General features: G+C 36.6%; 2 protein-coding genes across 3 annotated transcripts in view; one reads left to right on the top strand and one right to left on the bottom strand.

Annotated features, from left to right (window-relative positions):
* Nucleotides 1–18696, top strand: part of LOC107665386 (exocyst complex component 2-like) — a 30239-nt gene extending 11543 nt beyond the window's left edge. For both annotated transcript variants that reach the window (XM_016456256.1, XM_016456257.1), the window contains exons 12-28: nt 1716–1820; nt 2299–2423; nt 2533–2601; nt 3269–3426; nt 4123–4244; nt 4974–5035; nt 5133–5213; nt 5309–5368; nt 5458–5519; nt 5793–5859; nt 7889–8002; nt 9480–9621; nt 11791–11846; nt 13277–13399; nt 13490–13551; nt 13664–13723; nt 16849–18696. In XM_016456256.1, the coding sequence (XP_016311742.1) occupies nt 1716–1820; nt 2299–2423; nt 2533–2601; nt 3269–3426; nt 4123–4244; nt 4974–5035; nt 5133–5213; nt 5309–5368; nt 5458–5519; nt 5793–5859; nt 7889–8002; nt 9480–9621; nt 11791–11846; nt 13277–13399; nt 13490–13551; nt 13664–13723; nt 16849–16942 (1562 nt within the window). In that variant the 3' untranslated portion in view covers nt 16943–18696. The remainder of the gene's footprint in view (nt 1–1715; nt 1821–2298; nt 2424–2532; nt 2602–3268; nt 3427–4122; nt 4245–4973; nt 5036–5132; nt 5214–5308; nt 5369–5457; nt 5520–5792; nt 5860–7888; nt 8003–9479; nt 9622–11790; nt 11847–13276; nt 13400–13489; nt 13552–13663; nt 13724–16848) is intronic.
* A 1367-nt stretch (nt 18697–20063) lies between these two features.
* LOC107665387 (interferon regulatory factor 4-like) lies at nt 20064–24535 on the bottom strand. The gene is made up of 9 exons (XM_016456258.1): nt 24507–24535; nt 24174–24371; nt 22892–23078; nt 22675–22760; nt 22493–22595; nt 22300–22407; nt 21498–21830; nt 20421–20533; nt 20064–20323 (listed from the first exon to the last, which is right to left on the bottom strand). The coding sequence occupies exons 2-9, from the start codon at nt 24369–24371 to the stop codon at nt 20156–20158; spliced, it is 1296 nt and encodes a 431-aa protein (XP_016311744.1). The 5' UTR covers nt 24507–24535; the 3' UTR covers nt 20064–20155.
* Between the last annotated feature and the right edge of the window lie 2156 nt (nt 24536–26691).

Genomic DNA, 26691 nt, shown 5'->3' with positions numbered 1-26691 from the left:
GGGGGGGGGGGGGGGGGGGGGGGGGGGGGGGGTTGCTGTAAAGAGAGGCAGACATCGGGGAATACAAGGAGAGAGAGGAGCATAGATAAAAACATGAGATGATTGGACACCTGGATCAACACCAGCATTCATTTTTTTATCAAAAGAAAGAGAGAGTAAACGTCCAAGTGGCTGAATGGTATACATCTTTATCTGTGAGAGAGAAACATGACATGCGTACACTATGTGGACATATTGAATGTTTCAGACTATATCAACAATTTAATCAAGACTCAGGAAGAGTCCCAGAAAGATCTTTAGTGCCATCTACTGTCAGAGAAGAGTTACTGCACTAGGGGTGTGCAGAGGAGTCGATATCTGTATCTGTAACAATTTCAAAATGATCTGTGTCCAGATAAAAACCAACGTGGGCGGGGCTTTACCCAGAAGTTCACAATTACTTGAGAAAACGGAAAACCATTATTTCAATGAATTTACAGCCTATATTTTTTTTTCTTTGTAGTTATCACTGAAAAAAATATGCCTTGTATAACTGATAAAATAATATTTTTCATTATGATTATAACATTTATTTAAATATCTTCTAACTGTCGGAGCTGATAGCCTCGTATAGACAGTCCTTTGAGGTGTAATGCGGTTGGGCTTCAGGTGACCCTAATTAAAACAGTAGTAATAAAAGTCAAATAAGAGGAATATTTATAACTCTGTGTACTGAGTAATGTCAGGTGAAACCACAACCTCAAATAAAAGGAGGCTGACTCTATAACTAGCTGATTAAAGAATATGGAGGTTGAAACATATAAAAAAGAACAACTTTTTACTGTGCATACAAATATAAATCTGAAGAAATTATATACCTGCATAAATGCCATCTCCGAGAGAGAGTGAGACAGAGAAATATGTAGCCTATCATACCAAGTTTAGAACATTTAAATGACATATCAAAAGTAGAACATGTATATGTATCTTAGTTTATTATTAGGCTAGAGCTGGTTTGGTTTCTGAAAGAACGCGGCTGTTTGCAATCATGCTGTGCTTATTTCATTCATTCGTGTATCATATCGCGCAAGATTTAAAACAGTTAAATATACATATTACATAGTAGAACATGTGTATGATGTAGTATTTTAGTTGATGTACTCTTGCCAAGCTCGGATTTCTGAGAGACATACGGAGAGGCAACAGCAACGCGGCTATTTGATTTGCGCTTATTTCATCTGTGCATACACTCATTCACTTCACACACCTTGTTATTGCGTAGTGATTTTAGAGGTTATGTATAATAACATTATCCGTGCCTTTCTGAATAAGGTATTCGGCTTGGGGCACACCCCTATACTGCACCATACTTACAGCTTGTCTTAGCTGGTATCCAAAAGGTTGTGTCAGGACGATTGTCCTATGATAAGTATTTTGAAAGTCACTTTGCATAAAAGCATTTGCCTCATGATTTGCACTCAAATCACAGGGGAAAAAAGAAAGAAAAAAAAACTGATTGAAAGAGTGCAGCATCATCTAGACCTGTTTCCCCATGAGCAAGGCTCAAATATGCCTTCATCAACATCAGACCAGGAGTCGAGCATGAATTGTCACTCTTAGCTGAGTGATATATCGGCCATGAGATGGGTTAACTGAAACTTTTGTTTTTATAAACGTGATTCATTGTTAAATGCTGACGTATGTCAATGAGCATTCATTGTGTCTCTCTGTGTCAGTGGGTGGTGTGGATTTAGAGCTGGATCGCTCCTCAGCTCTGAACAGGATCAGCCTCTCAGCTCCAGTGAAGAGAGGAGGCAGCTTCCAGACACCTAAAGATGACTGTGAGTACAATAACAGAATGATTAACATATAAAATATGATTTCTGAAGGGTCATGTGCTGCTGACAAATTCAGCTTTGGCACCAAAAGCATAAAGTATGTTTTCAATTATATTAAAATAGAAAACCGTTATTTTAATTTGTAATAATATTTTACAATATAATTGTTTTTACTGCTTTTTGAGCTTGTTGAGCATAAGGTACTTCTTTCAAAAACAATTACAAAATCTTACAAATATTATATACAGATATGCAATAATGTATATCTGTATATAATTTATGGAAAATGCTCTGATTTGCTGTGATTTTGTTGCTTTGTGCAGAATTTCGCTTTCAGTAAGGTAAAAAATTATTTGATGTTTGAAACTGCACCTAGTTAGCATGAGTTGTGAAACTCGTAGAAATCTCATTGTCAGCTGCTTTCATTTCAGAAGCAGAATGCTGCTGTCTTCATAACATTATATCATACATATTTTCTCAGCGTGGCACTATAAGAGCCCTCAGCAGGTGAGGTTTGTGGAGAAGCTCTCAGACGTGGTCATCAGCCAGCTGCCCAACTTCTGGAAACTGTGGATCTCTTACGTCAACGGCAGCCTGTTCAGTGAGGTAGATACATGGACAAATATACTCAGAAGTGTTAGAAACAAGGGCTAGTGTAATCATGTTTTGATTACAAACACACTCTTTGAATCTTGTTGACTGTTGTCTTGGACAGACGGGAGAGAAGTCTGGTCAGGTGGAGAAGTTAAAGAAGAACGCCCGGCAAAGACAGAATGACTTTAAGGTCAGTAAAGCAGCTGGAATGGTTTTGTGCTTGTAGTCTGGAGATTAAGAGTGTGTGCATGAGCCACTAAGGTTTAAGAGTAGTGATGCACCAAAATTTCTGAAACTGAAAATATTTGGCCCAAAAATTTATTTTCAGTTTCATCTGAAACTGTATAGAGGGCTGAAATCATTGACCGAAACTGATGTTTAATCTGAATTTCCTCCATTGCGCATTTTGACTGTCAAGTGTCTGTTTCGTGCACATAACAGGTGAACATGTCAGCCATGTGGATGCTAGGGCTGGTTTGACAATATGAAGATATAAAAGTAACTTTCTAGTTTTTAATTGATTTTCATTTTGATTAACCAAGATCGGAATAAGCATGAACTAACATCAGTAGATATGTTGAAAGGCACAATATTTATATTTACTCAACCTGTTGTCTTGAAATCAAGTTTTTATACAGTCACCATTTAAATTTTTATATTTCAACAACAAATTAGAGTAGAAACATAATTATATAATTACAAAGTTGATATAAAAATCGCCTTTTGTGCAATTGAAATGTTTATATACAGTACAACTCTTTTAGCTTTTATTTGAGTGTTGATTATTAAATAAACGTTATTTTTGGAAAGGGCTTTTTTCTTTGCATAATGGGTTTGGCACAATTGATTGTGTTTAGGGCATGATTGAGGAGGTGACCCGTCGTTTGGTGCAGTTGGTTCGAGGGGCTCTGTTACCCTCCTCACTTACTGAGCAGCAGCTGAGGCAGTATGGAGGCTGGAACACCAAAACCCCTCTCCGTGGAGCCTGGCTCACTCAGGTCATCCACACCGTCAGGTATGTGAGGGAGTTTGAAGTAGAAATGTAGCAATTAGTAGTCAGTCAAAATGAAAATTCATAGCCAAAAACAAATTTGCTAATTGCATACTCTTCTGTAGACTTAAAGGGATAGTTCACCCAGAAATGAAAATTCTGTCATCATTAGTTACCATCATGTCATTCCAAACCTGCACGGCTTTCTTTCTTCTGTGGAAAACAAAAGTCTCTGTGTGTTTTTTGTGCATACAGTGGATGTCAGTGATGGCCAAAATTGTTTGATTACCAACATTATTAAAAATGTATTTTTTTTATATTGCACAAAATAAAGTCAGTCATTAAGGGTTAAGGGTTGAGTAAATGATGGCACGATTTTTATTTTTGGGTAAACTATCCCTTTAAGCAAGGTTGTTGTGCTGTGGTGTTCATCTGTTTCATGTAAACGTGAAACGTAAAACCTTTTTTTTTTTAATTCAGTCATCATGATCCTTCATATTTACATTAGATCCAGCTAAACTAGGATCATTGCAACTGTGGGCTGCTGTTTTTTATGTCACAGATGCTGTTATTAAATGTTTAAGTACTGGTTTCTGTTGGCATTTTCAGACTTTTTTTCCCATTCAGTGGCAGAAATTTCAGTACATCCTTAGTAGGAATGATTTATGGTCATCCTCTCCTTGTATTTTCATATAAAACTCATTTGATTTTCTCTCTTAGGTTAAGTCATGAAGCTCTGTCAGCTTTAGAGATTCCTAATGACTTGCTGCAGGTGATTCAGGATTTACTTCAGGACCTGCGTGTGCACTGCCTGCTGACCACACTACAGCACACTGAAGAGGGTAAAACTACACATTCACATTTACGCTTTTGTAAATGTCTTGGTTTCATTTCAGGCAAACAATGGCATGAGATTGCTGAACTATTCTACAGAATATTTGCTTAAAATGCCTTGCAGATAAGGTTATTGGTCAACACTGATCATCTCAAGATGGACTGACCGATATATCAGTCTATCACTGATGTTGATTGCTCCAGATGAAAACAATAGAGGGAGCTCTAGAGATCTCAACTAAATATATTCACATTCAAGTTCAGTATAAACAACTTATTAGTCATTTTAGGGTTTTATCAAGACAGCTCTAGTGAACTAAAGTTTAATTCACAGAATTAACCATAGATAAATTGGTGAATACTAGCTAGTCAACATCTAAAAACTAAATTTTTAGTAGCCAAAGTTGTTCAGATAATTTCAAAACCTCACAAAATTGCACGGAAACCCTGCATCTTCTCTTTTTTTGCAAAATACTACTAAATTCTAAATTACTACTTAAATTCTACTGTCTATCACTAGGATTTTGACTCTGTTTGGATGTTTTGTAGTTGTATTTTACTGTAAATTTGTACTTTTTTGTTATAACTAATAGCCAAATACTTTTTAAAAAAACTAGCTTTCCCAGTTAAAGTAGTTTCCTTAATACTGATGTTGAGAGAATGGGAGAAGTGAGTTTCTAATGTATTGATTTAATGTTATTGATTATTTAATATTGATTAAACTTTGTGTTATTTAGACGTTAAGAGACTTGCAGAAAAAGAAGACTGGGTTGTGGACAATGAAGGAATCACGTCACTGGTATATGTTTTATGCTTTTATTATATTTTATCTGGTTTATTTCATTCTAAAAACTTGAAAATCAAAAACTTAAGGATAAATGGTGTGTCTGTTTCAGCCGGCCCAGTTTGAGCAGTGTATGGTTCAGATGCTGCAGTCTCTGAAGGAGCCCATGGAATGTAAACCTGGAGAGATCAATGTACAAATATTCACACGACACTCATCCTCTGCCCTTCCACTGCAGATTATATGGAGCGTAATCAGTTTTATGTGTGTCTGTCTTTTTGTTCTCAGATCTTTAATCTGGATGTGGTTCAAGACAAAGCTTGTGAGCAGTGTGTTTCTATCATGAAGGTACTGTGTTCTGGTTTCTGTGTATGTTGGCGTTTGTAAATATAATCCATGCTGAATAAAAATAATTTGTATGTCTCTGCTTGGTATAGGTCTTTATTAAGTGCCTTGAGCATCTCAGCACCAAGACTGATGGAGAAATTGGCACCTCTCAGTGAGTTTTATTGTATATATTATATATAATATATTATATATATACCTTTTCAACAGTAATTTTGATTTAATAACTCTAAAAATATCAAGTGGTGTAAAGTTCTGTAAAAATATATTTTATAAAAATAAAAAAAAATTTATTATTGAATTTTTCATTTTTGTGATGCACATTTTTTTCAGGCAAAAATGTGCATCACTGAGCCATATATATAATGTTTAGTCTGAATGTTTAAGTTTACAGTGGGAGTATAATATCAAGGTTTTTCTCTTTCAGTTTGTCTGTGGACTTGGCGTCGCCTGATCTTTTTGGAGGCATCCAAAAAGACTTCGGTTCAAAACCAGTAAGGCCATTTCCCCCCTCCCCTCCTGATTTCCAACTTTGTCCATGTTCTTTCTCTCTATTCACACAAATAATGCATATTTAAAAGAGTACTGTGAGGTATAATATACATGCAGATAATTTTATTAATCATATAAAATAAATATGAATTGTGGCCTAGCAGTTAGTACATCAAGCTGTGGTGCTCATATGGGAGATGCGGGTTTGAATCTGACTTGCGTTGGATACTCATTACATTCCCCCCTCTTGACTTTTTTTGTTAATCCACTTTCACTGTCAATAAAATGTCAAAAAATGGCCACATAAATAAAATGCAGTATGTGTAGACTGGTTAGCTGGTTACTACATCAAGTAGCCCTATGTGGTATTTTATTCACAGTAAACTGCAGAGGTGGATGTCACTATGCGACAGGATATTTGAGTACAGAGAATAGGAAGTGAGTGTAGATAACAGCTGCCTTCATGCTACTCTGACATGTTCAGCTTCTCACTTTATTTTAAATGATTTGTCACTGACTGAAATCCAAATAACACTGTGTTGATGTGTAGTATCTGAACCACAGTGTCAGAGTACTACTGAAAGCTGAAAACCTGATAGACTGAGAAAAAGAGAGAGAGTGTGTTTAAACATGATCAAAACGAAGCCTTGTTAATTGAAGATATTCAGAGACCTCAAGTAACCTTGAGTGCTTCCTCCCTCCATTTAAACCCTTCTTTTGTGCTTATTCAGTAATGCTGTGTGTGTGTGTGTGCACGCACATGTGCTTGAATAAAAGTTTAAACCACACAAATAGAGTTTACAGTGACCCCAAAGCATATTTGGCCCTTCCTGATGCTTAAGTTAGATTTAAAATGGCCTTTACTTTAGATACAAAATATCAAAATAAATTGGCATCTGTAAAAGACATTATGCTAGACATCATCGACGAACAAACTTCAGTTTTTTTTTTTTAGGCATTTCTTTATATATTTGCACTTATTTTTACAACTAACTAGTCATGAAGGGGGATTTTTAGTGTTCATATTAAGTCAGTTCCCTTAAGTTTGCACAGGTGTCCTAGCAGAGCAGCCATGGGTATAGTTCATCACTATGAACCACTTTGTTCCACTAACATTTGACAACCAGAAAGTATGCAAATACTTTTTGTGCAAATGTTGAACTATACATATAATGTTGGTTTGTAATTTGAAACATGACATTTTGGTTAAAATATTTGCACTATATTTCAAATAAATGCCACTTTTAATATTTTAGTCAAATAGTGGAAAAAAAAAAATTGCCCTCAAATGCCACTGTCTTTTTTTGTGTGTGTGTTATTTATTAGTTCTTAAGAACCCTTTTCCCAAGAAAACATCCTGTGTTCCGTTATGGATGCTTTTGTCACAGTTTCCATCTGCAACTCAGCAAACATCTGAATATCACGCACAAGAGTCATATGTTGTGAAAAACAGCAGCTTTTTCTTCAGAGAGCACAATGCAGCAGCCATGGGGTTTCCCCAAGCCTGCAGTGGAAGAGCTGCAGGTTTCCCCTGTCTCTCTCTTTCTCTGTTTTACTCTCTCTCCTCTTCACAGACTGGTTTATGGTTAAGGCACAAAACATACCCAATCATACCTGTAATAGTACTGCTTCACAAACTGTCAGACTATTTCTTGTTCAAGTGTATATAAATGTACACGTTTGGGGTCAGTAGGATGTTTTAAAAATGTTTTTAAGTCTCTTATGCTCACCAAGGCTGCATTTATTTGATCAGATATACAGTAAAAACAGTCATTATATGAAATGTTATTACAATTTAAAATAACTGTTTTCTTTTTGAACATATTTTTTAAAAATTTTATTTATTTCTGTGATGGCAAAGCTCCAGTCTTAAGTGTCACATGATCATTCAGAAATCATTCTAAATCACTCTAATCATTACAATTTAATGTATCAGGGAAAAAAATCTCTCTCTAGATACGTATATATATATATATATGTTTATTGTAACTGATTCAGTTGCTGTGTGTGTGTTTGTTCTGGCTCATGTAGGAGCAACGTCTCATCATCCTCAGTAACTGTCAGTATCTGGAGAGACACACATTTCTCAATCTGGCTGAGCACCTGGAGAAGAACGGCTTTACCACTGCAGAGAAGATCATCAGGGTACAAAGACACATGCACACTTCCCTTTTACTCCAGTCCACTGTTGGCATTTTCTTTTTTCTAAGTGATAACAGATGTGTTTCCAAGTGTGGTAATTTATGTATATTTTACTGAAGTGAGAATGACTCATGTAGATTGAGGAGAAGCTCAAGGGTTTTTCATGGTGGCATTACAACACACTCACTTAAGGTGGCTTTTGTGCCCTACAGAGGAGAGGGTGAAGCCCTCATGAAAGGTTATGGTTGGCCTTTCCAGTAAATACAGATGGTTTCGATGCAGATCATAGTGAATGAGTGTGTTGGGCTCAACGGGTTTGTGTAGATCAATAAAGTATGATGAGAATACTCTGCATTGCACCTTTCAGAGAGATTTAACTCTGAATAAGAGCTTGATAACTCACAGGAGAGGTTTATTACATGATCATAAAGTGACTCTGACAATGGTTTACACTGACAATGACCGTTAGCTTAACTTAGCTTAAAATATCTAAACGTTCTTAAATCAGTATACATTTACTTAAGAAGCAAAATTAAGTTTATTATGTCTTGTTTTCTGGACAATGTATCAAAATTAAGTGACTTTATGCACAAAACAAGGAAAAAAATATCTGCAAATCGGGTAAGAAAAATAAACTTAAACTTAAATAAAATAAAGTTTATTTTCTTATTTTTCATGTTTTAAGTGTAGAATTTTGATACATTTTTCAGGAAACAGGGCTTGTCATCTAATGTCATTTTGCTTCTCAAGTGATTTAATTAAATATATTTAGATATTTGTACTGGAAAAAATATATATATATTGAGCTAGAAAATCATTTTTTTGCAGCATTCAGGTAAGAGGCCTTAAATCAGCTTAAGAAGAACTGTGCTATTTATGAACGGTCTGGACTGTAGATAATGTTTTGCCAGGTGGACTTTTAAAAGGAGCAAAATCCAGGACTCAGAATATCCATAGAGATGGGCTCTTTTGACTTGGCCCAGTAAATGGCACCCTAGCAAAGCACCAAGGACCCTTTAGGAACTGCATAGCAACACAATAAAACACTCCGAACAACAAATAACAAAATTCCATGCACCATGCACAACTCTAAAGCATCACAAATTGCATGGACAAGGCTCTTTCATTTTCTTTAAAATGTATAAAAGTCTAGTTAAAAATATGTAACAACATTTGGACTGCTTCTCAGTGAAGATTGACACTCATCTGTCAGGACAGATGTCCATCTCTGGTGTTTCACAGAGTTCCCACAGATTTTGTCCCCTTTTGAGATGGTGCTTTCCATTCTGGTTTTTGAGGACTTCCCTAAAGTTCAACACACATCAAAATGATGGACATGCATGAGTGGTCTCTACTCATTCTGCAAGAAGTGTGTGATGTTAATGGTTTCTTATGGTCACATGTACTTCTGTGTTTCAGGAGAGAATCTTGTATGATCAGTGGTTTGTAATTAAACTGAATGCATGCTCTTGTTCTTCAGGTCAGCATAGAGGCGTTAAGACAGCTGGATGAATATCTGTTTGAGACGTACATCGATAAAAAATCTGATCCTATCGTCGGCTCTCTGGAGCCTGGCATCTATGCCGGATACTTTGACTGGAAAGACTGCCTGCCACCTACAGGTAACACACACCTCAATCATGTAATCTGTATGTTGACAACACTCTGGACGTTTCTAGAAGACATTGTCTGTTTGAAACACCATCAACCTGGAGATGGTGCTAATAGAGAAAGATCCACAAACACTTGCTTGTCTTGAATCTGCAGTTTCAGTCTGCCGTCATTGCTTTTATGTCAGTTTCAGTTATGGTAAAGTGTGTGTGTATATTGATTGGGTGTGTTGGTGCATACTTGACTACATGCTATTGGTTATGTGAATAATTTGTGAACTTACAAGCTTCCTGCTTCTGAGATGTTATAAGAAGAACTTGCTGAACTGTGTAAAACCTACTTTTCTTCGCAATTGCTCCGATTTAACTCCCAATCAGTTCATCATCTTTATCTCCAAAATAGACAAACCGATATTATTACACATGAATGTACACTTCCATTCAAAAGTTTGGGATAAATAAGATTTTTTTTTAAATACTTTTATTAAAGGATTAATTTACCCAAAAATGAAAATTCTGTCATTAATTCCTCCCCCTCATGTCATTCCAAACCTGTAAGACCTTCATTCATCAAGATATTTTTGATGAAATCCGAGAGCTTTCTGACCCTGCATAGACATCAACGCAACTACCACATTCAAGGCTCAGAAATGTAGTAAGGACATCATTAATATTGTCCATGTGACATCAGTGGTTCAACCTTAATTTTATGAAGCTACGAGAATAGCTTTTGTGCGCAAAGAAAACAAAAATGACGACTCTCGTATCTTCATAATATTAATTCAATTCAATTCAAGTTTTTTTATAGCGCTTTTCACAATGCAAATCGTTGCAAAGCAGCTTTACAGAAAATTAAAGTTTCTACATTATATTTAGTAATAGCTTATCAGTGGTGACTATCTCAAGTTGATGTCCATATGGCAGTAATGCACGGTAAAAATCAAGCAGTTAGTTAATGACATGTAATCAAACAGAGGTTGAACACTATTAACAGCAATGATTATATGTTGCAATCAAACTTATAGCAAAATTTGGTAGTTTTGTATGTTGTCTGAGGGTTGGCATCATATGAGGTATTAAGGTTGAACCACTGACGTAACATGGACTATTTTAACGATGACCTTACTACATTTCTGGGCCTTGAACGTTTCAGTTGTATTGCTGTCTATGCAGGGTCAAAAAAGCTCTCGGATTTCATCAAAAATATCTTAATTTGTTTTCCGAAGATGAACGAGGGTCTTACGGGTTTGAAACTACATGAGGGTGTGTAATAAATGACAGAATTTGCATTTTTGGGTGAACTATCCCTTTAATACTTTTATTCAACAAGGATGCATTATATTGATCTAAAGTGACGGTGAGACATGTTGCAAAAAATTATGTTTCAAATAAATAAATGCTGTTCATAGCAATTTCATCAAAGAATCCTGAAAAAGTATCATGGTTTCGACAAAATATTTAGCAGCACAACTGTTTAACATTGATATCTGTAAGAAATGTTTCTTGAGCACCAAATCAGCATATCAGAATGATTTCTGAAGGATCGTGACTCTGAAGACTGAAGTAATGGCTGCTGAAAATTCAGCTTTGCCATCACAGGAATTAATTACATTTTAAATAGAACACAGTTACTTTAAATTGTAATCATATTTCACAATATTAATGTTTCTGTATTTTTGATCAAATAAATGCAGCCATGGTGGGCATAAGAGACGTCTCCAAAACAAAACAAATCTTGCTGACCCAAAATTTTGAACTGTAGTGAAATAATCTCTTTCATAAAATAATTATGACGCTATAGAATATCAAATCTTACAGAGCAAATATTTTTTATCCTGGTAATACAAGATTGGTTGTTTCAAGAAGTGATTACTTTAATAGTGCAAAGAAAGTAAATAAACATACTGTAAACATTTGAGATATGTTGAAGGGGATGATTTTGCTTGACCTCAGTATGGAGGAAGGAGGACACACACACAACGTGTCTTAATTATAACATTTATGACAACTAGGCAAAACCATGTCATACTTGTGAAGAGAAGCTGATAAGATTTTCCTCTCACCTTCTACGTTTCAGATGGTTCCTTATCCCCCTGTTTAAACCTTTCTTGAACCTTAAAAAGCATGAACATGACTCATTGATCTACCTTTTCTCATTCCCTTTCTCTCTTTCTGACTCAGGTGTGAGGAGTTATTTGAAGGAGGCTTTGGTCAGCATCATCTCTGTTCATGCTGAGGTGAGATGCTCAAACCTTCAGTTCGACAAATCGCTCATCTGCTTTAAAAGATGCTCTGTTAGACATCTTAAACTTTAAGAATGCCACCTTTTCTGTTCCAAAACCTTGTGAGCTCTTTACATAGACAGCATTTAAAAGCTTTATGTTTACACTTTCAATTCTAAAAAGTAAGCAGCAACAGTGCATTTCATTATAAGGTACCTTGTTTTGGCCAAATTCTAAAACAGCATCACATGTTGTCTTAGTGGATAAGACAATCCCAGAATTCAATGTGACAAGCTTGGTGGACAAAAAAAATCATGACGAAACGTACAGTCAGCTGTAAATATACACTACTATTTGAGGGGTTGGTTACAGTTTTTAATTAACATTTCTTAAAGGGATAGTTCACCCAAAAATGAAAATGACCCCATGATTTACTTGTCCTCAAGCCATCCTAGGTGTATATGACTTTCTTCATTCAGACAAATGCAATCGGAGTTACATTAAAAAATGTCCTGACTCTTCCAAGCTTTATAACAGCAGTGAATGGTGGCTGAGATCTTGAAGCCCAAACAAGTGCATCCATCCATCATGATAAGTACTCCACACGGTTCCGGGAGATTAATAAAGGCCTCCTGAAGCGAAGCGATGCGTTTGTGTAATAAAATAATCCATATTTAAAACTTTATAAACCGTAATATCTAGCTTCTACTAACTGTCGTATGCGCATTCACGAGAGAGTGGCGTTCCAGCGGATGACGTAGGAAGTACGCGTAGCATAAGCTCCGATGAGAATATGCTAGTCTCGTGAGAACCAAGTTTTGTTTACAGAAAGGAAGGTCTCCTCTTGGCTTATATCAAAATCCTCTGTACTTCTAATTCATGACCGGTGTTTTGTTTTGCTCTCTCCGCTGCGCTTCCAAGTTTGGAACACTTCTCACCAGAGCTTACGCTATGCCTACATCCTACGGCATCCACTGGAGCTCCACTCTTTAGTGAACATGCGTACGACAGTTAGCGGAAGCTAGAGATTACGGTTTATAAAGTTTTAAATATGGATATTTTTCTTACACAAAAACATCGCTTCACTTCAGAAGGCCTTTATTAACCGCCCAGAGACTTTTTTGGGCTTCAAAATCTCAACCCCCATTCACTGCTGTTATAAAGCTTGGACATTTTTTTAATATATCTCCGATTGTATTTGGAGTATTAAGTATTAAGCTGACCAAGGCTGTATTTATTTGTTTATTGTGCTATAGAAAAAAACAGCAATATTGTGAAATATTATTACAATTCAAAATTTATATTTTTTATTTCATTGTATTTTAAAATGTAATTTATTCCTGTGATTGGAAAGCTGAATTTTCAGCAGCCATTAATATCTAAAAACATATTGGTGAAATTAATAGACAGTCTCAAAGAATCTGTGTGTTTTTTTGCTCTTTCAGGTTTTCACAGTTTCCAAGGAGCTGGTTTCTCGTGTTTTATCAAAGATCATTGAGGCTGTAGCTGAAGAAATGAGCCGTCTGATGCAGTGTGTGTCCTCCTTTAGTAAAAACGGTGCACTGCAGGTACAAGTCATCGGGACAGTCAACATTTGATCTTAAGGTGTTGAAATCCACATCATAATTTTTCACCATCATTAATGTTTCTCTCTCTAGGCACGTCTGGAAATCTGTGCACTGCGAGACGCCATAGAGCTGTACCTCACATCAGAGAGTCTGTAAGTCATAAACACGTTCAACACAGATGTCTTAATACAATTAAAACCAAAAAGTGTTAGTATGATAATGTGGGTGTGTGATGTTGTCTCATATGTCTCCTCTGTGTCTCAGCACTAGTTTTAAGCAGGCATTGGAAGCTCTACCACAGCTACAGAGTGGAGCTGACAAGAAGTAAGTTATCACAGTTTCAGTCAAATACATGCTGAATGTTATACCTCACACTGAAAAACTCTAACATTTAAACAAATGTTAGTCATCAGAGATGATGATAATTAGAGCTGAGCTCAAATGTCATGACATGACTTGTCCAAGTTACCTTGTTTGGTTCAGTCACGTAGCAAATTAGCTCAAAATGGACATTTATATAAATAATTACAATTAATTAAGATTGATTATAATTATTTATATCAGCTGCTAGTAGTAACTGTAGCAGAATTGATATTACAATCAACTAATCTGTCAACTCTTAAGAAATGTTATTTTTCTGGCCACAGAAAATAACTTTCTTACAGTACTAATGCAATAGAGCATGTAGCAAGATCAGGAATCATTTAAGTGACATTGATCTGCATGCAGTGACAGAATCAAAAACTCACAAATACATACACCGGGAAGTTAAAGTGGATGAATGAAACCGTTTGAGAAACCAGAGAGTGCAGCTATGGAAAATGGGTCAGTTAACCACTTGAGCAGAAACCATCAGTTTTGCAATAGGGTCTACAGCTTATACTAAACCTCCGTTTCATTTAGTTATAGTCATATAGTTATATTGGTGAGTCTCGTACCGGCAGGGATTGTAGGTGGGGGGAGTGAATGTAAAGTGCTCTCTCCCACCTTCAGTACCACGAGTCATGACATGACTTGTCCAAGTTACCTTGTTTGGTTCAGTCACGTAGCAAATTAGCTCAAAATGGACATTTATATAAATAATTACAATTAATTAAGATTGATTATAATTATTTATATCAGCTGCTAGTAGTAACTGTAGCAGAATTGATATTACAATCAACTAATCTGTCAACTCTTAAGAAATGTTATTTTTCTGGCCACAGAAAATAACTTTCTTACAGTACTAATGCAATAGAGCATGTAGCAAGATCAGGAATCATTTAAGTGACATTGATCTGCATGCAGTGACAGAATCAAAAACTCACAAATACATACACCGGGAAGTTAAAGTGGATGAATGAAACCGTTTGAGAAACCAGAGAGTGCAGCTATGGAAAATGGGTCAGTTAACCACTTGAGCAGAAACCATCAGTTTTGCAATAGGGTCTACAGCTTATACTAAACCTCCGTTTCATTTAGTTATAGTCATATAGTTATATTGGTGAGTCTCGTACCGGCAGGGATTGTAGGTGGGGGGAGTGAATGTACAGTGCTCTCTCCCACCTTCAGTACCACGACTGAGGTGCCCTTGAGCAAGGCACCGAACCCCCAACTGATCCCCGGGCACCGCAGCAAAAATGGCTGCCCACTGCTCCGGGTGTGTGTGTGTGTTCACTGCTGTGTGTGAGCACTAATTCCGAGTATGGGTCACCATACTTGGCCACAAGTCACTTTCACTTCACTTTTTTTTATTTTTTAAATGTACGATACTTGCATTGCCTTGGTCGTTGAACGAGCATCCGGATGCAGTCTCAGATGAAAGTCTTGATGGTTTGGTGGTGTTGAAGTTGCGATCAGATTCTTCCGGGTTGTAGAGTGATGAACTTGAAAGATGTTATTCTGAGTCTGTTGCGGTCAGGAGAGTTTTCTCCCAGGTGAAAAGTGAAGACATGGCTGTAGTCGAGGCCCTGGGACTTAATGAGTCCCACACGAGCGGCAACCAGAAGACGAAGCAGAAGATGAAGATCTAAGAGAAATTAAAAGGCCTCACTACATCAGTGACCTCCCTGATGTAGTGAGGCCTTTTAATTTCTATGGAGGTCACAGCTCCAGGGGGTCAGTGAGCCAATGGTGACTTAAACTTTAGGAGGGAAAGTTCACGACTCTTTGTCTTCGAACATGGTATTTTGCATATGTAACTGGATTGGGTGCTGATGCAAAAACGATTAAAGATTCTTAGAACACATATATGTTGCATAGGTATCAACATATAATATATATCTCATTTAGATCATCAAAACACGAATTCATAGATACCAAACGTGGTATAGGTGAGGTTACACTAACTAGTGGTACTATCATAAGCATGCATAAAACAGTATACAATATACAAGAAGAGTAATAATACACACAATGACCAATGATCTGTTTAATTGTGTGTCTGATTTGTCCAGATGTAACAGTCATCTGAAAGGAACTTCTTGGTATTTAAATTTGTCTCACATGCTATTGATTAATTGCCATGCGATTGACCACTTTGGGGGTGTAAATCATAAATCACTGAGCAAGTCCTGATAATATATATATCACTTCAAGGTATGAAACTGTTAAAACTACTGGGCAAGCAGATTCCATAGTGATTGATTTGCATTCAAAGTGGGCTGCCTTAAGATACTAAAGTGCAAATGACTTGTAATAGACTTGGAAGCATCCATTTGAATGGGTTGAAAGTTTTAAACCGATCAGTAATGTTTTGGATCGTATGCCATCATTTTCCAGCCAGAGTGTGTTTATGAATTTATAGCTGTTATGGAGAAAATACATTACCAGATATAACTGAAAATAATAATAAAAAGTACTTTACTTTTACATTAAAGCAACTACATATTTTTAACACATACACTAACATTTAAAGTTTGGGGTTGGTAATGTTTTTGAAAGAGGTTTCTTATGATAACCAAATACTGTGTTTATTTGATCGAAATACATTTATACTATCATACATTATACTATCATCAATACTACTGTCAATTTATATTTTTAAAAATAAATGTAAATTATTCCTGTGGTGGCAAGGCTGAATTTTCAGCAGCCATTACTCCAGCGTCACATGATCCTTCAGAAATCATTCTAATATGCTTATTTCCGGCTCAAGAAACATTTATTATTATTATCAGTTGAAAACAGTTGAGCTGCTTAATGTTTTTGTGGTAACCATGACACATTTTTTCAGGATTTTCTGGTGAATAGAAAGTTCAAAATAACAGCTTTTATTTGAAATAGAAATCTTTTTTTTTAAAGAATTGAGCAGATTGTCCTGGCACAATATTGCAATAAGTACAGATATCAGACATGTTTAAAATAAGTACAGATGTTTAGTGATCATTTTGTTTATTGATGGTAAATTTGGCTTGTTTAATAGTTTCCATTTTTTTCTAATACATCTCTATCTCTCTCTTTTTTCTCAGACTCTTGGAGGAGCTACTGAATAAGTTTAAGAGTAGTATGAAGCTACAGCTTAATTGCTTCAAGCCTGCCTCTTTTCAGCCTGTGAAGCGATAAGCCTTCACAAATCCCCAACATTTCAACAGCGCCTCTGAGTTGTAACACTAAGACACCATTTCAGTTTTAAAAACCATTCAGAACCATTAAAAGTCAATTTAGTGCCACTAATATACCCTTTTCTACTTGCTGAATTACACTTGTTTTCTTGTGAGCATGTAGTGAGTGGCCTGTTGATAATTAACAGGCTCATTAATCTGAAAAGTTGCACTGCCTCTTTGTCCAGATGCACATTAAAAGCCTAAATAAAATTGTGCTCTTGCGCAGTGGGTTTTCTGCAAATGTTAATATGCAAGACAGTTGCTAGAGTAATTGCAAGATATATGTTTTTGTGTGTGTGAGAGTGAGTTTTCCTCTTAGTTAGTAGAGGAAACTGTTGAGTTCTGAAATGACTCTTTTTATCAAGAGAGTCGTTTTGTGTTGAAGTCTATTATGACCACACGTCAGCGATTCATGCACACACCCTGTCTAGTGTCAGACGGAAAGATGCACACCCTGCCCCTCCTCGGCAATATGGGGGTAATTTTACCTGTCCCAGGAGGAAGTGTTCAGTATTGGAAGGTGTCCTTTACTGTAAACTGCTATTAAATGCTGTGTAACCCAGCATTGGCATGTGGTTTAGGAGTTTAAGATATAACTGACTAGAAAACAAGATGAGTTGAAAGTTCTCGCAGGCTGCCAACATGCCATCAGAAACTCTCCACAATGATCTGAATATTTGTTTCTACTTTTGTCTCATCATAACTCATTCCGTTATTTTCCCAACACTCAGTGTTGTTTGTTGATATCTATTCTTCTAAATTTAGAACGCTTGACACCCACTCATTTAAGGGAAGCAATTTGACAGAACAGCATCAAAGCCTCGTGCGGCACCAGGTGAAAGAGTGGGTGTATTGATCTCAGGCTGTACAGCTTAAGGGAAGTTTGTAATGATTGCACCTTTCCGCTCTGTAGGCAGAGGAAAATGATCCAAAACATGTTTATGTGCTAATGTAGAGCCGTGAGTCCATAAACAGTGGAAAACTCGAAGAAGTTTTGTTTATGTAAAACATCTCGAAAGTTTCTCAGGATGTCCCATGCATCCCAAAGCTAACAATCCCATACTATAGCATAGTTTCAAGACCTTTTGACCTAATTAGTTACTTTTCAAAGAAAATAGGCCGATCAGAATTTTACGTCGTACACAACATAGTTCATTATAGCTTTCAGGGCAACAAAACAACAACCAATGAGACATTCTGGCTGTTTTCATTGAGAAGAAAGAATAAATAATACTTCTGTCAGCCTGCCTCTTCCTCTGTGATGTCACCAAGTTAAGACTGCCCGCACCATCCTGTCTCCAAACCACAAACACCATCCTGTGTGTGTGCTGTCATTCGCTTACACACCCTGTCTTATATTCTCTGCAGATAACATATTGCTTCTGTTCAAGGTAAACGAGGGCTTGTCGTCCCACCAGATCCACACACGTTCATGGGGATTCCAGTGTTTATAGTGGGGGCTAAAAGTATTCCCCTCTTGCATTTTACAAAGGCTTAGCTTCGTTAACCACAGTCAGCCCACCAGTGATGGAGAGACTCAGACAAATGACATCCACTTCTGTCGTTTTAGAGATAGTTCTCTCCAGTAGAAGTGAAAATTAACTTCAAAGCAAAATTAGTGGAAAGAGAGTAAAGGAGCGCTATAATTTTGAGATTGACTACTGTTCAAAAGTTCAGGGTAGCTAAGATTTTTTCATGTATTTGAAAGAAGTCTCTTATGTTCACCAAGGCTGCACTTATTTGACCCAAAATATAGTAAAAACTTTAATATTGTGAAATATTATTACAGTTTAGTATAACTGTTTTCTATTTGAATACATTTTTAAAATGTAATTTATTCTTGTGATGGCAATTGCCATTACTCAAGTTTCCAGTGTCGTGTGATCTTTCAGAAATCATTGCATTATGTTGATTTGGTGGAAAAATTTCTTATCGTTAACTATTGAAAACAGTTGTGCTGATTAATAATTTAGATGTAATTTTTACCCTGTACAGGTCAGGAATCAAGCGCACATACACTCAGTTTTTCACTGTTTTATTAAAACCAAAGGTGGCATCAATTTTGAGGCATTTTGAGCATCTCAGTAACAAAAAAAAAACAAAAGTAGTAGAATAAAAAAGTAGACCATTTTGTCAGAATTTTACTCAAACATGTTTATAAAAGAACTGCAATTCGAAAACTGAAAGGTTATCACTTTTTCCCTAAATGCGTAGCCTTTGGATTTTTATATTCTGAATGCAGCTCAATCAAATGTAACAAGAAACAGTCACAGCTAATATTCACACTTTACATTCTTTTGTCATGTCAGCAAACAGCCCACACATATATTGACATAATACAATCATTCATCCTTGTGAGTTTTACACAGATTTGCATCATTCTCAGTATTAAACATGACAACAGTCTTGCATTTGATGTTGTCTGTTATCATTCTAGATTATCCTGGTGGGATTCAGCTCAGTTCTAGTGTCCCGAAAGGCTCTAGGTGCACAGCAGAATTCCAACATTTACCTTTTACACTTTAGCTTACAAGACTTGTGCGATTTTTACAGTTAACCCAAGGTTAACAGTCCTGTTTAAACCCTGTTTAAACTTCACTTTGGGTTATTACTTAGTCCTGGGTTTTTAAGTGAGATTTTTCACTGTACATATTTAAACCCTGGGTTAACATTCCTGTTTGCATATTGATTGGACAAGTATGAAACTTGGTGAACTTGTCCATCATGTGTTCATAAGCAAAGCTTTGTAACCCTGAGTTAAAAGTGGTGCTAACCCCCTTTGCAAATTACAAGTGTGAAAGTAGCTTAACCCAAAAATGAAAAGTCCGTCATAATTTACTCACCCTCATTTCATGGTAAACCTTTATGGCTTTCTTTCTTCTGTGGAACAAAAAAGCATAACATTTCAGAAATGTCTCAGTGTTTTATTTTTTGACCATGCAATGGAAGTCACTGGGTTATTTGGTTCCCAATGTTCTTCAAAATACCTTCTTTTATGTTCCACAGAAGAAAGTAAGTTATACAGGTTTGGAACGACATGAGGGTGAGTAAATGATGATAGAATCTCTTTTTTTGTGAACTATCCCTTTAACCCAGTATAAAAACTTGCTTTAACCCTGGGTTAAACCAGATGTTAATCCAGGATTAAGAGTGGAGTGACAAGCCGCCAAAGTCAGTTTTGAGGGCCATTGTTATGGTGATGCGTGATGACTCTGTGGTAGTCTTGGGTCGGGGAGAGGTTGTGTTCAGGGGGCAGGTGTGAAAGCTCATGGCTGCGGATATAGTTCATGCTGCCAGGGTGGGTGAGGAAAAGAAGCTGGCGAGCAAACAGTGGCTCAACCTGTGAGATGATGACAAAAGCCAATTAAGATGACATGAATATCATTTATGTTTTGTTCCTAACTTCATCTGTATTATAAGGAACCAAAGAAATGTACCTGCACTGTGAAGGTCCTTCTTGGTCTTTGAGTATCGGTGCTCTCATCCTCAAAGAATAGCAGCACTTGGGAACATGGCGCAGGACGAGCGTGCAAGGTGTAACTCTGCAACTCTACAGAAGATACAGAGGAGGACACATTTTAATCACATCCAATGACAGGTGAGATCATCAGAAATACATCAGATTTTTGTTTTATGTTTTTGAAAGATCTTACAGGATTTCAAAAGAACTGCATTTATTTAAAATAGAAAACATTTGCAATATTATAAATCTCTTAAATATCTCTTTGTTAATTTAATGCTTCCTTGCTGAATAAAAGTGTCAATTTCGTTCAAAAAAGAAAAAATCGTACTGACCCCAAACTTTTGAACGTCTGCATAAAATGTGGTAGATTATTCAGATTAATGGTCAATCAAAATGACCAAATCTTAAACTATTACCCTGAATCTTAAATATTTATGTACATCCTTGTTACAAAGTGTTTATTTGTAAATGGCAAATAACTGAACATGTTTCTCAAGCCATTGGGTAAAGTTTATGATCTTATCTCTTTCTGTAAGACAAACATTTTTTCCTCTCATTTTCTATTTGCTTTCCATAGTACTATGAGCTTTAGGTCTAATGTGGCACATGTAATTTCTGTGGTATTTGAGTTGTATTCATCATATGCTGGAAAGTTCTGTGAGAATCAAAACATTCAGTGAATCTGACAGAAGGTGGGCGTGAGTGAGTTGCAACTCAAAGATGACTGACTCTGTGACTGTCACTGAATATCAACCCACAGCTAATGTGACACACTATTTACTGTAAAAGCTTTTTGATGTGTGTGTTTACTGTAAAAATGTGTGTATCTTTGGAGATGTCAAATATGATGTATACAAACAGAGAATTACTAGACAGGCATAAAGATTTATAATAAATGTCTCTCAGTGCTTACTGAAAATGATGAGTGATGAAGTAACATTTCAGTTTTTTTCTTGTTTTCCAATTAATGACATCAGATCATGTGTTTGTCAAAATCTTAGTGTTATTTATCTGAAATGCCTTACACATGAATATGTTACTATGCACTAACCTGTTATGAACAGATGAGTGTCCAGCAGTTTGCAGTTCTGTTCTCTCTCCAGCTTGTTGGGCTTGTCGGTAGGTGGTGCGTGAGCTCCCTCCCAGTACACCCTGCAGGGGCAGCGACGACGGGCGTAGAGCCCGTCAGGGGCCATCCAGAGTGTAACGCCACGCTCCAGAGATGCCCCTTCAGCATGAGGGAGTTCAACCAGTTCTGGGGCCCCAGGTGAAGCGTAGGCCTGTCCCTCTCTGCTAGGGCCCAGCTGACAGCCCTCTGGACTACTCACTGTTACCTCTCGCACCAGAGTGTCCCGGTAAAACACCACCACATGTAAGCGGTAATCTAATGGAGAGGGAGATCAAATGAAATAAACACTTAGATTACCTGCCATCATCTAATGCTCAGTTCAAATCTTTCTAAACACAATTTAATAAAGCAGCAGTCACTCCAGACTTTGAACACACAGAATTTCTACAGACACTTTAACGGCTGTAATTTGATGTCATACTGTGTCATACATTCGTCTTTTTAAAAATCATAATTCAACATATATCAAAAATGTTAAAATATGCAGTCTGCTCCACATGTAAAGTTCTTTTAATTCAGCTAAGAGGACACACCATGATGTATCATTCTTCTATTGGTCACACGTCTTCACGTGATACAAATTCGCAGGTCAGAGTTCACCAAACTTTCTTTTCAATCTGATCACTGAAATCATCCAGATGATCCTCAAAATCTTTATCAGAAATATCAATACTTAAAGATCAATCCAGCCTGTCACTGTCTCTGTGTGTTTATGATTATGTACCTGAGAGGGCCATAGCCTCAGCAGATCTCATACTGGTGTCCAGGGTTAAGGGTGACAGCTGTGGATCAGATGCACTGCAACTGTAGAAAGAGCCACTGAACTGGTACCCTGCACATACAGGAATATGTCAATGCAACTGCATGCTACCTGAACTTACAGTAATTGTACTTGCTCTCTCAAACACACAAAGTACCAGGGTCCCAGCGTGAAGTGTAGGGGCTCTGGCTGTAAGAGATCTCAGAGAGGGTGGAGTAATCCCTCCATCCTCTGTCTGCTGGAGAAAGATAGTTGCACACCTGTAATGACAAGCACATAATAGTGATCTGAAGTGCAAAGATAGGAACACCCAAAGCAAAGATGATGTTTGATTCTAACCTGAGATGGTGCTGGTGGATAAGGTGGGTGTATTGGATAACTGGGTGAGCTTGAATTGGACTGTGAATCTTCAAGAGATCTGGATACTGCAACATTTAAATATGAAATATTTTCATTGCTTTTTATCAGATATCTAAAGAAGTATTTATAAGACAAATGGCAGCAAACAGCTGTTCTACTCTGTTTGATGTCATTTGATGTTTTTCTCCTCCCTTGCCTTTTTTGGATCCCACCGGAACAATCTTATACACTTTATAGGGGTCTGATATGTCAAGCTGACTGCGCTCCACAAGCTCCTCAAAGTCATTGCTCTTGTTAAGAGCACATCGAAGACGTGTTTTCCAAGTTGGTGGGTCAAGTTTGTCGATACCCTCCCGGTATTTGCCTTTGAATAGTGCCCAAGCCTGCAGAAAAGTGAGCAAACCAAGAGGCCAACATATGGGTCAATAAAACATAAGGATGTCCATAAAAAGGAGAAATATTTAAAGAAATCTAGTTTAAAATACATGTGGCAAGTTCCAAGAAAAGTAACCTTTGTTTTATGCTGGTTTCATACATTTTTCACAAAATTTTTGATTTACAGATTTACAGATGTGGAGTGGCGTGACCATTGTCCCTCCTTCCACCTTGAAAACACAACTTAATTTGTTGCTTTCACATTTTTTCAAACATATTTTAGTGAGGTATTTTTTTTATTTTTTTTTTTTACAAAAACTGAATTTTTGAGTCTTGCAAATCAAGTTGAAAATCAAAAAAAAAGCGCTTTCTCATAAAAAGTGCTATAGCCTATATGTGATTATGCAAACACTGCACTACGTTATGATTTCAGCCTTTTTATGACATTTTAATCCAAAACAGTTAGCCTACACTACCTAGACATATATAAGCACCACAAAACTCATGCTTAGTGTTAATGGATCTGTAAATGTGCCGTCTCTCTCTCTGGGTGTTCTGTGTCACTTCTGTGTTTCTCTCACTGGTTCTGGTCTAATTCTGACCCATTCAGACTCTCTTTATTAACCCCTAACTAGTGGACAGATGTATTTTTACCAATGAGGGGCTGTAGGTGATGAACGTTGACCTTTCTCATAATTATGTGTGACTGTTCTCTTTATATGTCATTGTGTTAATGAGCACAGATGACACCTAGAAAATCTGCATTTTATTATTAAAAGTTTATAGTTTATTTTAATTCGAATTCATTAAAAAAACATTAAAAATTGGAACAAATTTATTTGTGATCCAGACTGTACAAATATATATATATATATATGTATATATATATATATATATATAAACAAAACAATTTAAATATGGTAAAAATATATGTGTTGTCTAACAACTGCACTTGAATGCATTTTAATAACACAAATGAACGTCACGTAAATAGACCATGTATTGAAATATGAAATATTAGTAAGATCACATGGGAGAAATAATGCTTTACTGACGCTGCATGTGTCTGTTTCTCTTCCCCTCAACGTTCATCCTGACTGTACCTTGAAGAGCGCAGCATCCTCCTCCCTGTTGTAGTCCTGCTTGCCCGCGTGCTTCCACGGAATCCGAAAGATACTCTTCTCATCGTTCTCCCACACGAGTCCAGGGTATTTTCCGGTGTCCACCTGCTCTATCAGCCACCGACGCAACTTTCCGTTACCGGAGCCCCCCGCCATCGAGCGCTCTTCATCTGAACACATCTGAAAACAGAAACGTATATCATTCAGCTTTTTTCATTACCACATTAAATGCAAAAACCAGTATGGTTAAAACTAATAGTTAAACAAATAACTAAAAATTCAGGGAAGTCTGAGTTGAAAAAGACATATGCCTACTGCAGAAAGTACAGGAGCGCGTGCTGCCCTCTTTCAGAGCTTTCGAGTTTTGAAATGTGTCAGTAACGTAGTTCAGCTTTCGATCGCGAGTTTTCTTCAATTGTTTGCATTGACAGGGGCGGAGCTTTCGCCACAGACACTCACAGGATTCCACGCACCTGCAGGCAGCGCGCGTGAGATGTGACGGACGTCCCGTAAGCTCGCGGGGGCTGTTTATATTGAACCCATGCGCACTGAAGAGGGACTTTTGGCGTTTAATAAAATCATTTCAATTTCATAGAATTCCTTGACGTTGAAATGTCAGCTGTTTGTGTATAGATATGAGTGTAATTTGTGTGTCTCAAATCTATCAGATTTTTGGCTAGAAGTGGGCACAACCTGATCAGCCATGCAACAGATGCAGAAACGGTAAATTATGAAATACATTAATAAATAATACTGATTTGGCTTAGCCCCTCACATAAACCATCTTATGACCGTTCTTTTAAACAAAGCATTTTTAGATTTAGCCTACATTTTAATCTATTGTGTGCCCCATATACACATTAGGCCTACCACAAACTAACATCACATATTGCTTTTTTATAACCTTAACATGATTGGCCCCAGAAGCCTCTCTAGTGCATTTTACGTGCATATCTAGTGTTTCAGCTGTGTATTTTCCCGTTATTAGAAAGCTTCAAACTATGTAAATATTGGTGTCTCAGTAAGGCTGATCTGTGTCTATTTGTAGCCAACAGAGGGCAGTATGTTTTCAGTGCGGCCATTCTCTAAAAAGACAGCCAGCAACCACTACATAAACAAGGGGTGCCCAAACTCGGTCCTGGAGGGCCGGTATCCTGCAGATTTTAGCTCCAGCTTGCCTCAACACACCTGCCTGGAAGTTTCTAGTATGTCTAGTAAGACCTTAATTAGCTGCTTCAGGTGTGTTTGATTAGGGTTGGAGCTAAACTCTGCAGGACACTGGCCCTCCAGGACCGAGTGTGGGCACCCCTGACATAAACCAAACCACTACATTGCAATAGAATTTTAAAATGAAGAATTTTCATCCTACTCAAGACATTTTCATTCAGTGATAGTGGGAGACCATGGTTGGATGGGTTAATTTCAGTCATAATACTGCCACAGATTGTAAGATATATAAAAGTTTGCCCTCTGATTTTCATTGAGTCTATCAAGATATTAAAATTAATCGAACATATCGAGGTGAGGGAACTTGTAACCTTACTTTGCCAAAAGAAAAATGAACTATTTTCTAAACACTTATAATTTAAATAAAATAATGTTGAAGAAATATATATGAATATTATTTTAGGCTATCAATCATGGGAACCAGTTAAATTTTGATGTAAGACATGCAAGCCTGATAAATTGTTACATAGCAGACAAAATATTTTTTATCATGCCTTCATCATCTGTTTTGATGAATGAAGGCTACTTTTCAAAAGACTTATAAAGATTTAATTATTATTATTATTACTATTACCCTTGTCCCAGATCCAGACATTCCAATAATGAGCATTCATTATCTAAAATATGAGTTCTTACATGTTTTAAACTATAATCCAAAATAATAATAAATCACTTTAATTGGCCTATTTATTAGATGACATTTTTTTTTACCCCTCATATATTTTAGCTAAATAGCAAGGTAAATAAAGTAGTGTAACAACTACAAAGTGTAACATATTTAGATTAAATAAGTTTAGTTTTTTTAAGTTAAGTTTAGCATGTGCAGGATCATGATGCATCAGCCAATGCTTTATAGGCAATAAATATGCTAATTTAGTTGTTATTACACAAAATGTCAAATATTAAAGGAGGGGTAAGATGGCCCCTACTGGGGAAGTTGTTCCCCCACCTGAGGTAGCCTAACTTTATCAAGTGTTATTAATGTAAAATACTAAATCATATTTAAAATTTTATTTTGACAATTTAGCGAAGATGTTTGAAATGCACATCTAATTCATGGAAATATTAAATAATATTAAATAATAATAATAGCCTAATGTTAAATAATAAGCCCACTAATTACAATAAGTATTAAATTTAAAAATAATAAGACTATAACAACATGCCACTTGGGTCCTTAAGTGCCAATTCTGGTCTAATTTGATCTTTTTCCTTTAAAATAAAAACTATAATTGTATTGTGCGTCAAGAAACTTGTATTTGAACAGTTAGTA

The sequence above is a fragment of the Sinocyclocheilus anshuiensis genome, unplaced genomic scaffold, assembly GCF_001515605.1.
Source record: "Sinocyclocheilus anshuiensis isolate Anshui unplaced genomic scaffold, SAMN03320099.WGS_v1.1 scaffold199, whole genome shotgun sequence".
In the NCBI taxonomy this organism is placed as follows: Eukaryota; Metazoa; Chordata; class Actinopteri; order Cypriniformes; family Cyprinidae; genus Sinocyclocheilus; species Sinocyclocheilus anshuiensis.
The sequence above is the reverse complement of the archived record's forward strand: the minus strand, read 5'-3'. Positions and strand labels throughout refer to the sequence as shown.

Coding starts and splice junctions, on each gene's coding strand:
- LOC107665387 (XM_016456258.1), bottom strand. CDS start 24,371: ATGTGTTCAGATGAAGAGCGCTCGATGGCGGGGGGCTCCGGTAACGGA. Junction 23,079..24,173: donor AGGATGCTGCGCTCTTCAAG/GTACAGTCAGGA, acceptor ACTTTTCTGCAG/GCTTGGGCACTATTCAAAGG. Junction 20,534..21,497: donor CACTCATCTGTTCATAACAG/GTTAGTGCATAG, acceptor TATCTTCTGTAG/AGTTGCAGAGTTACACCTTG.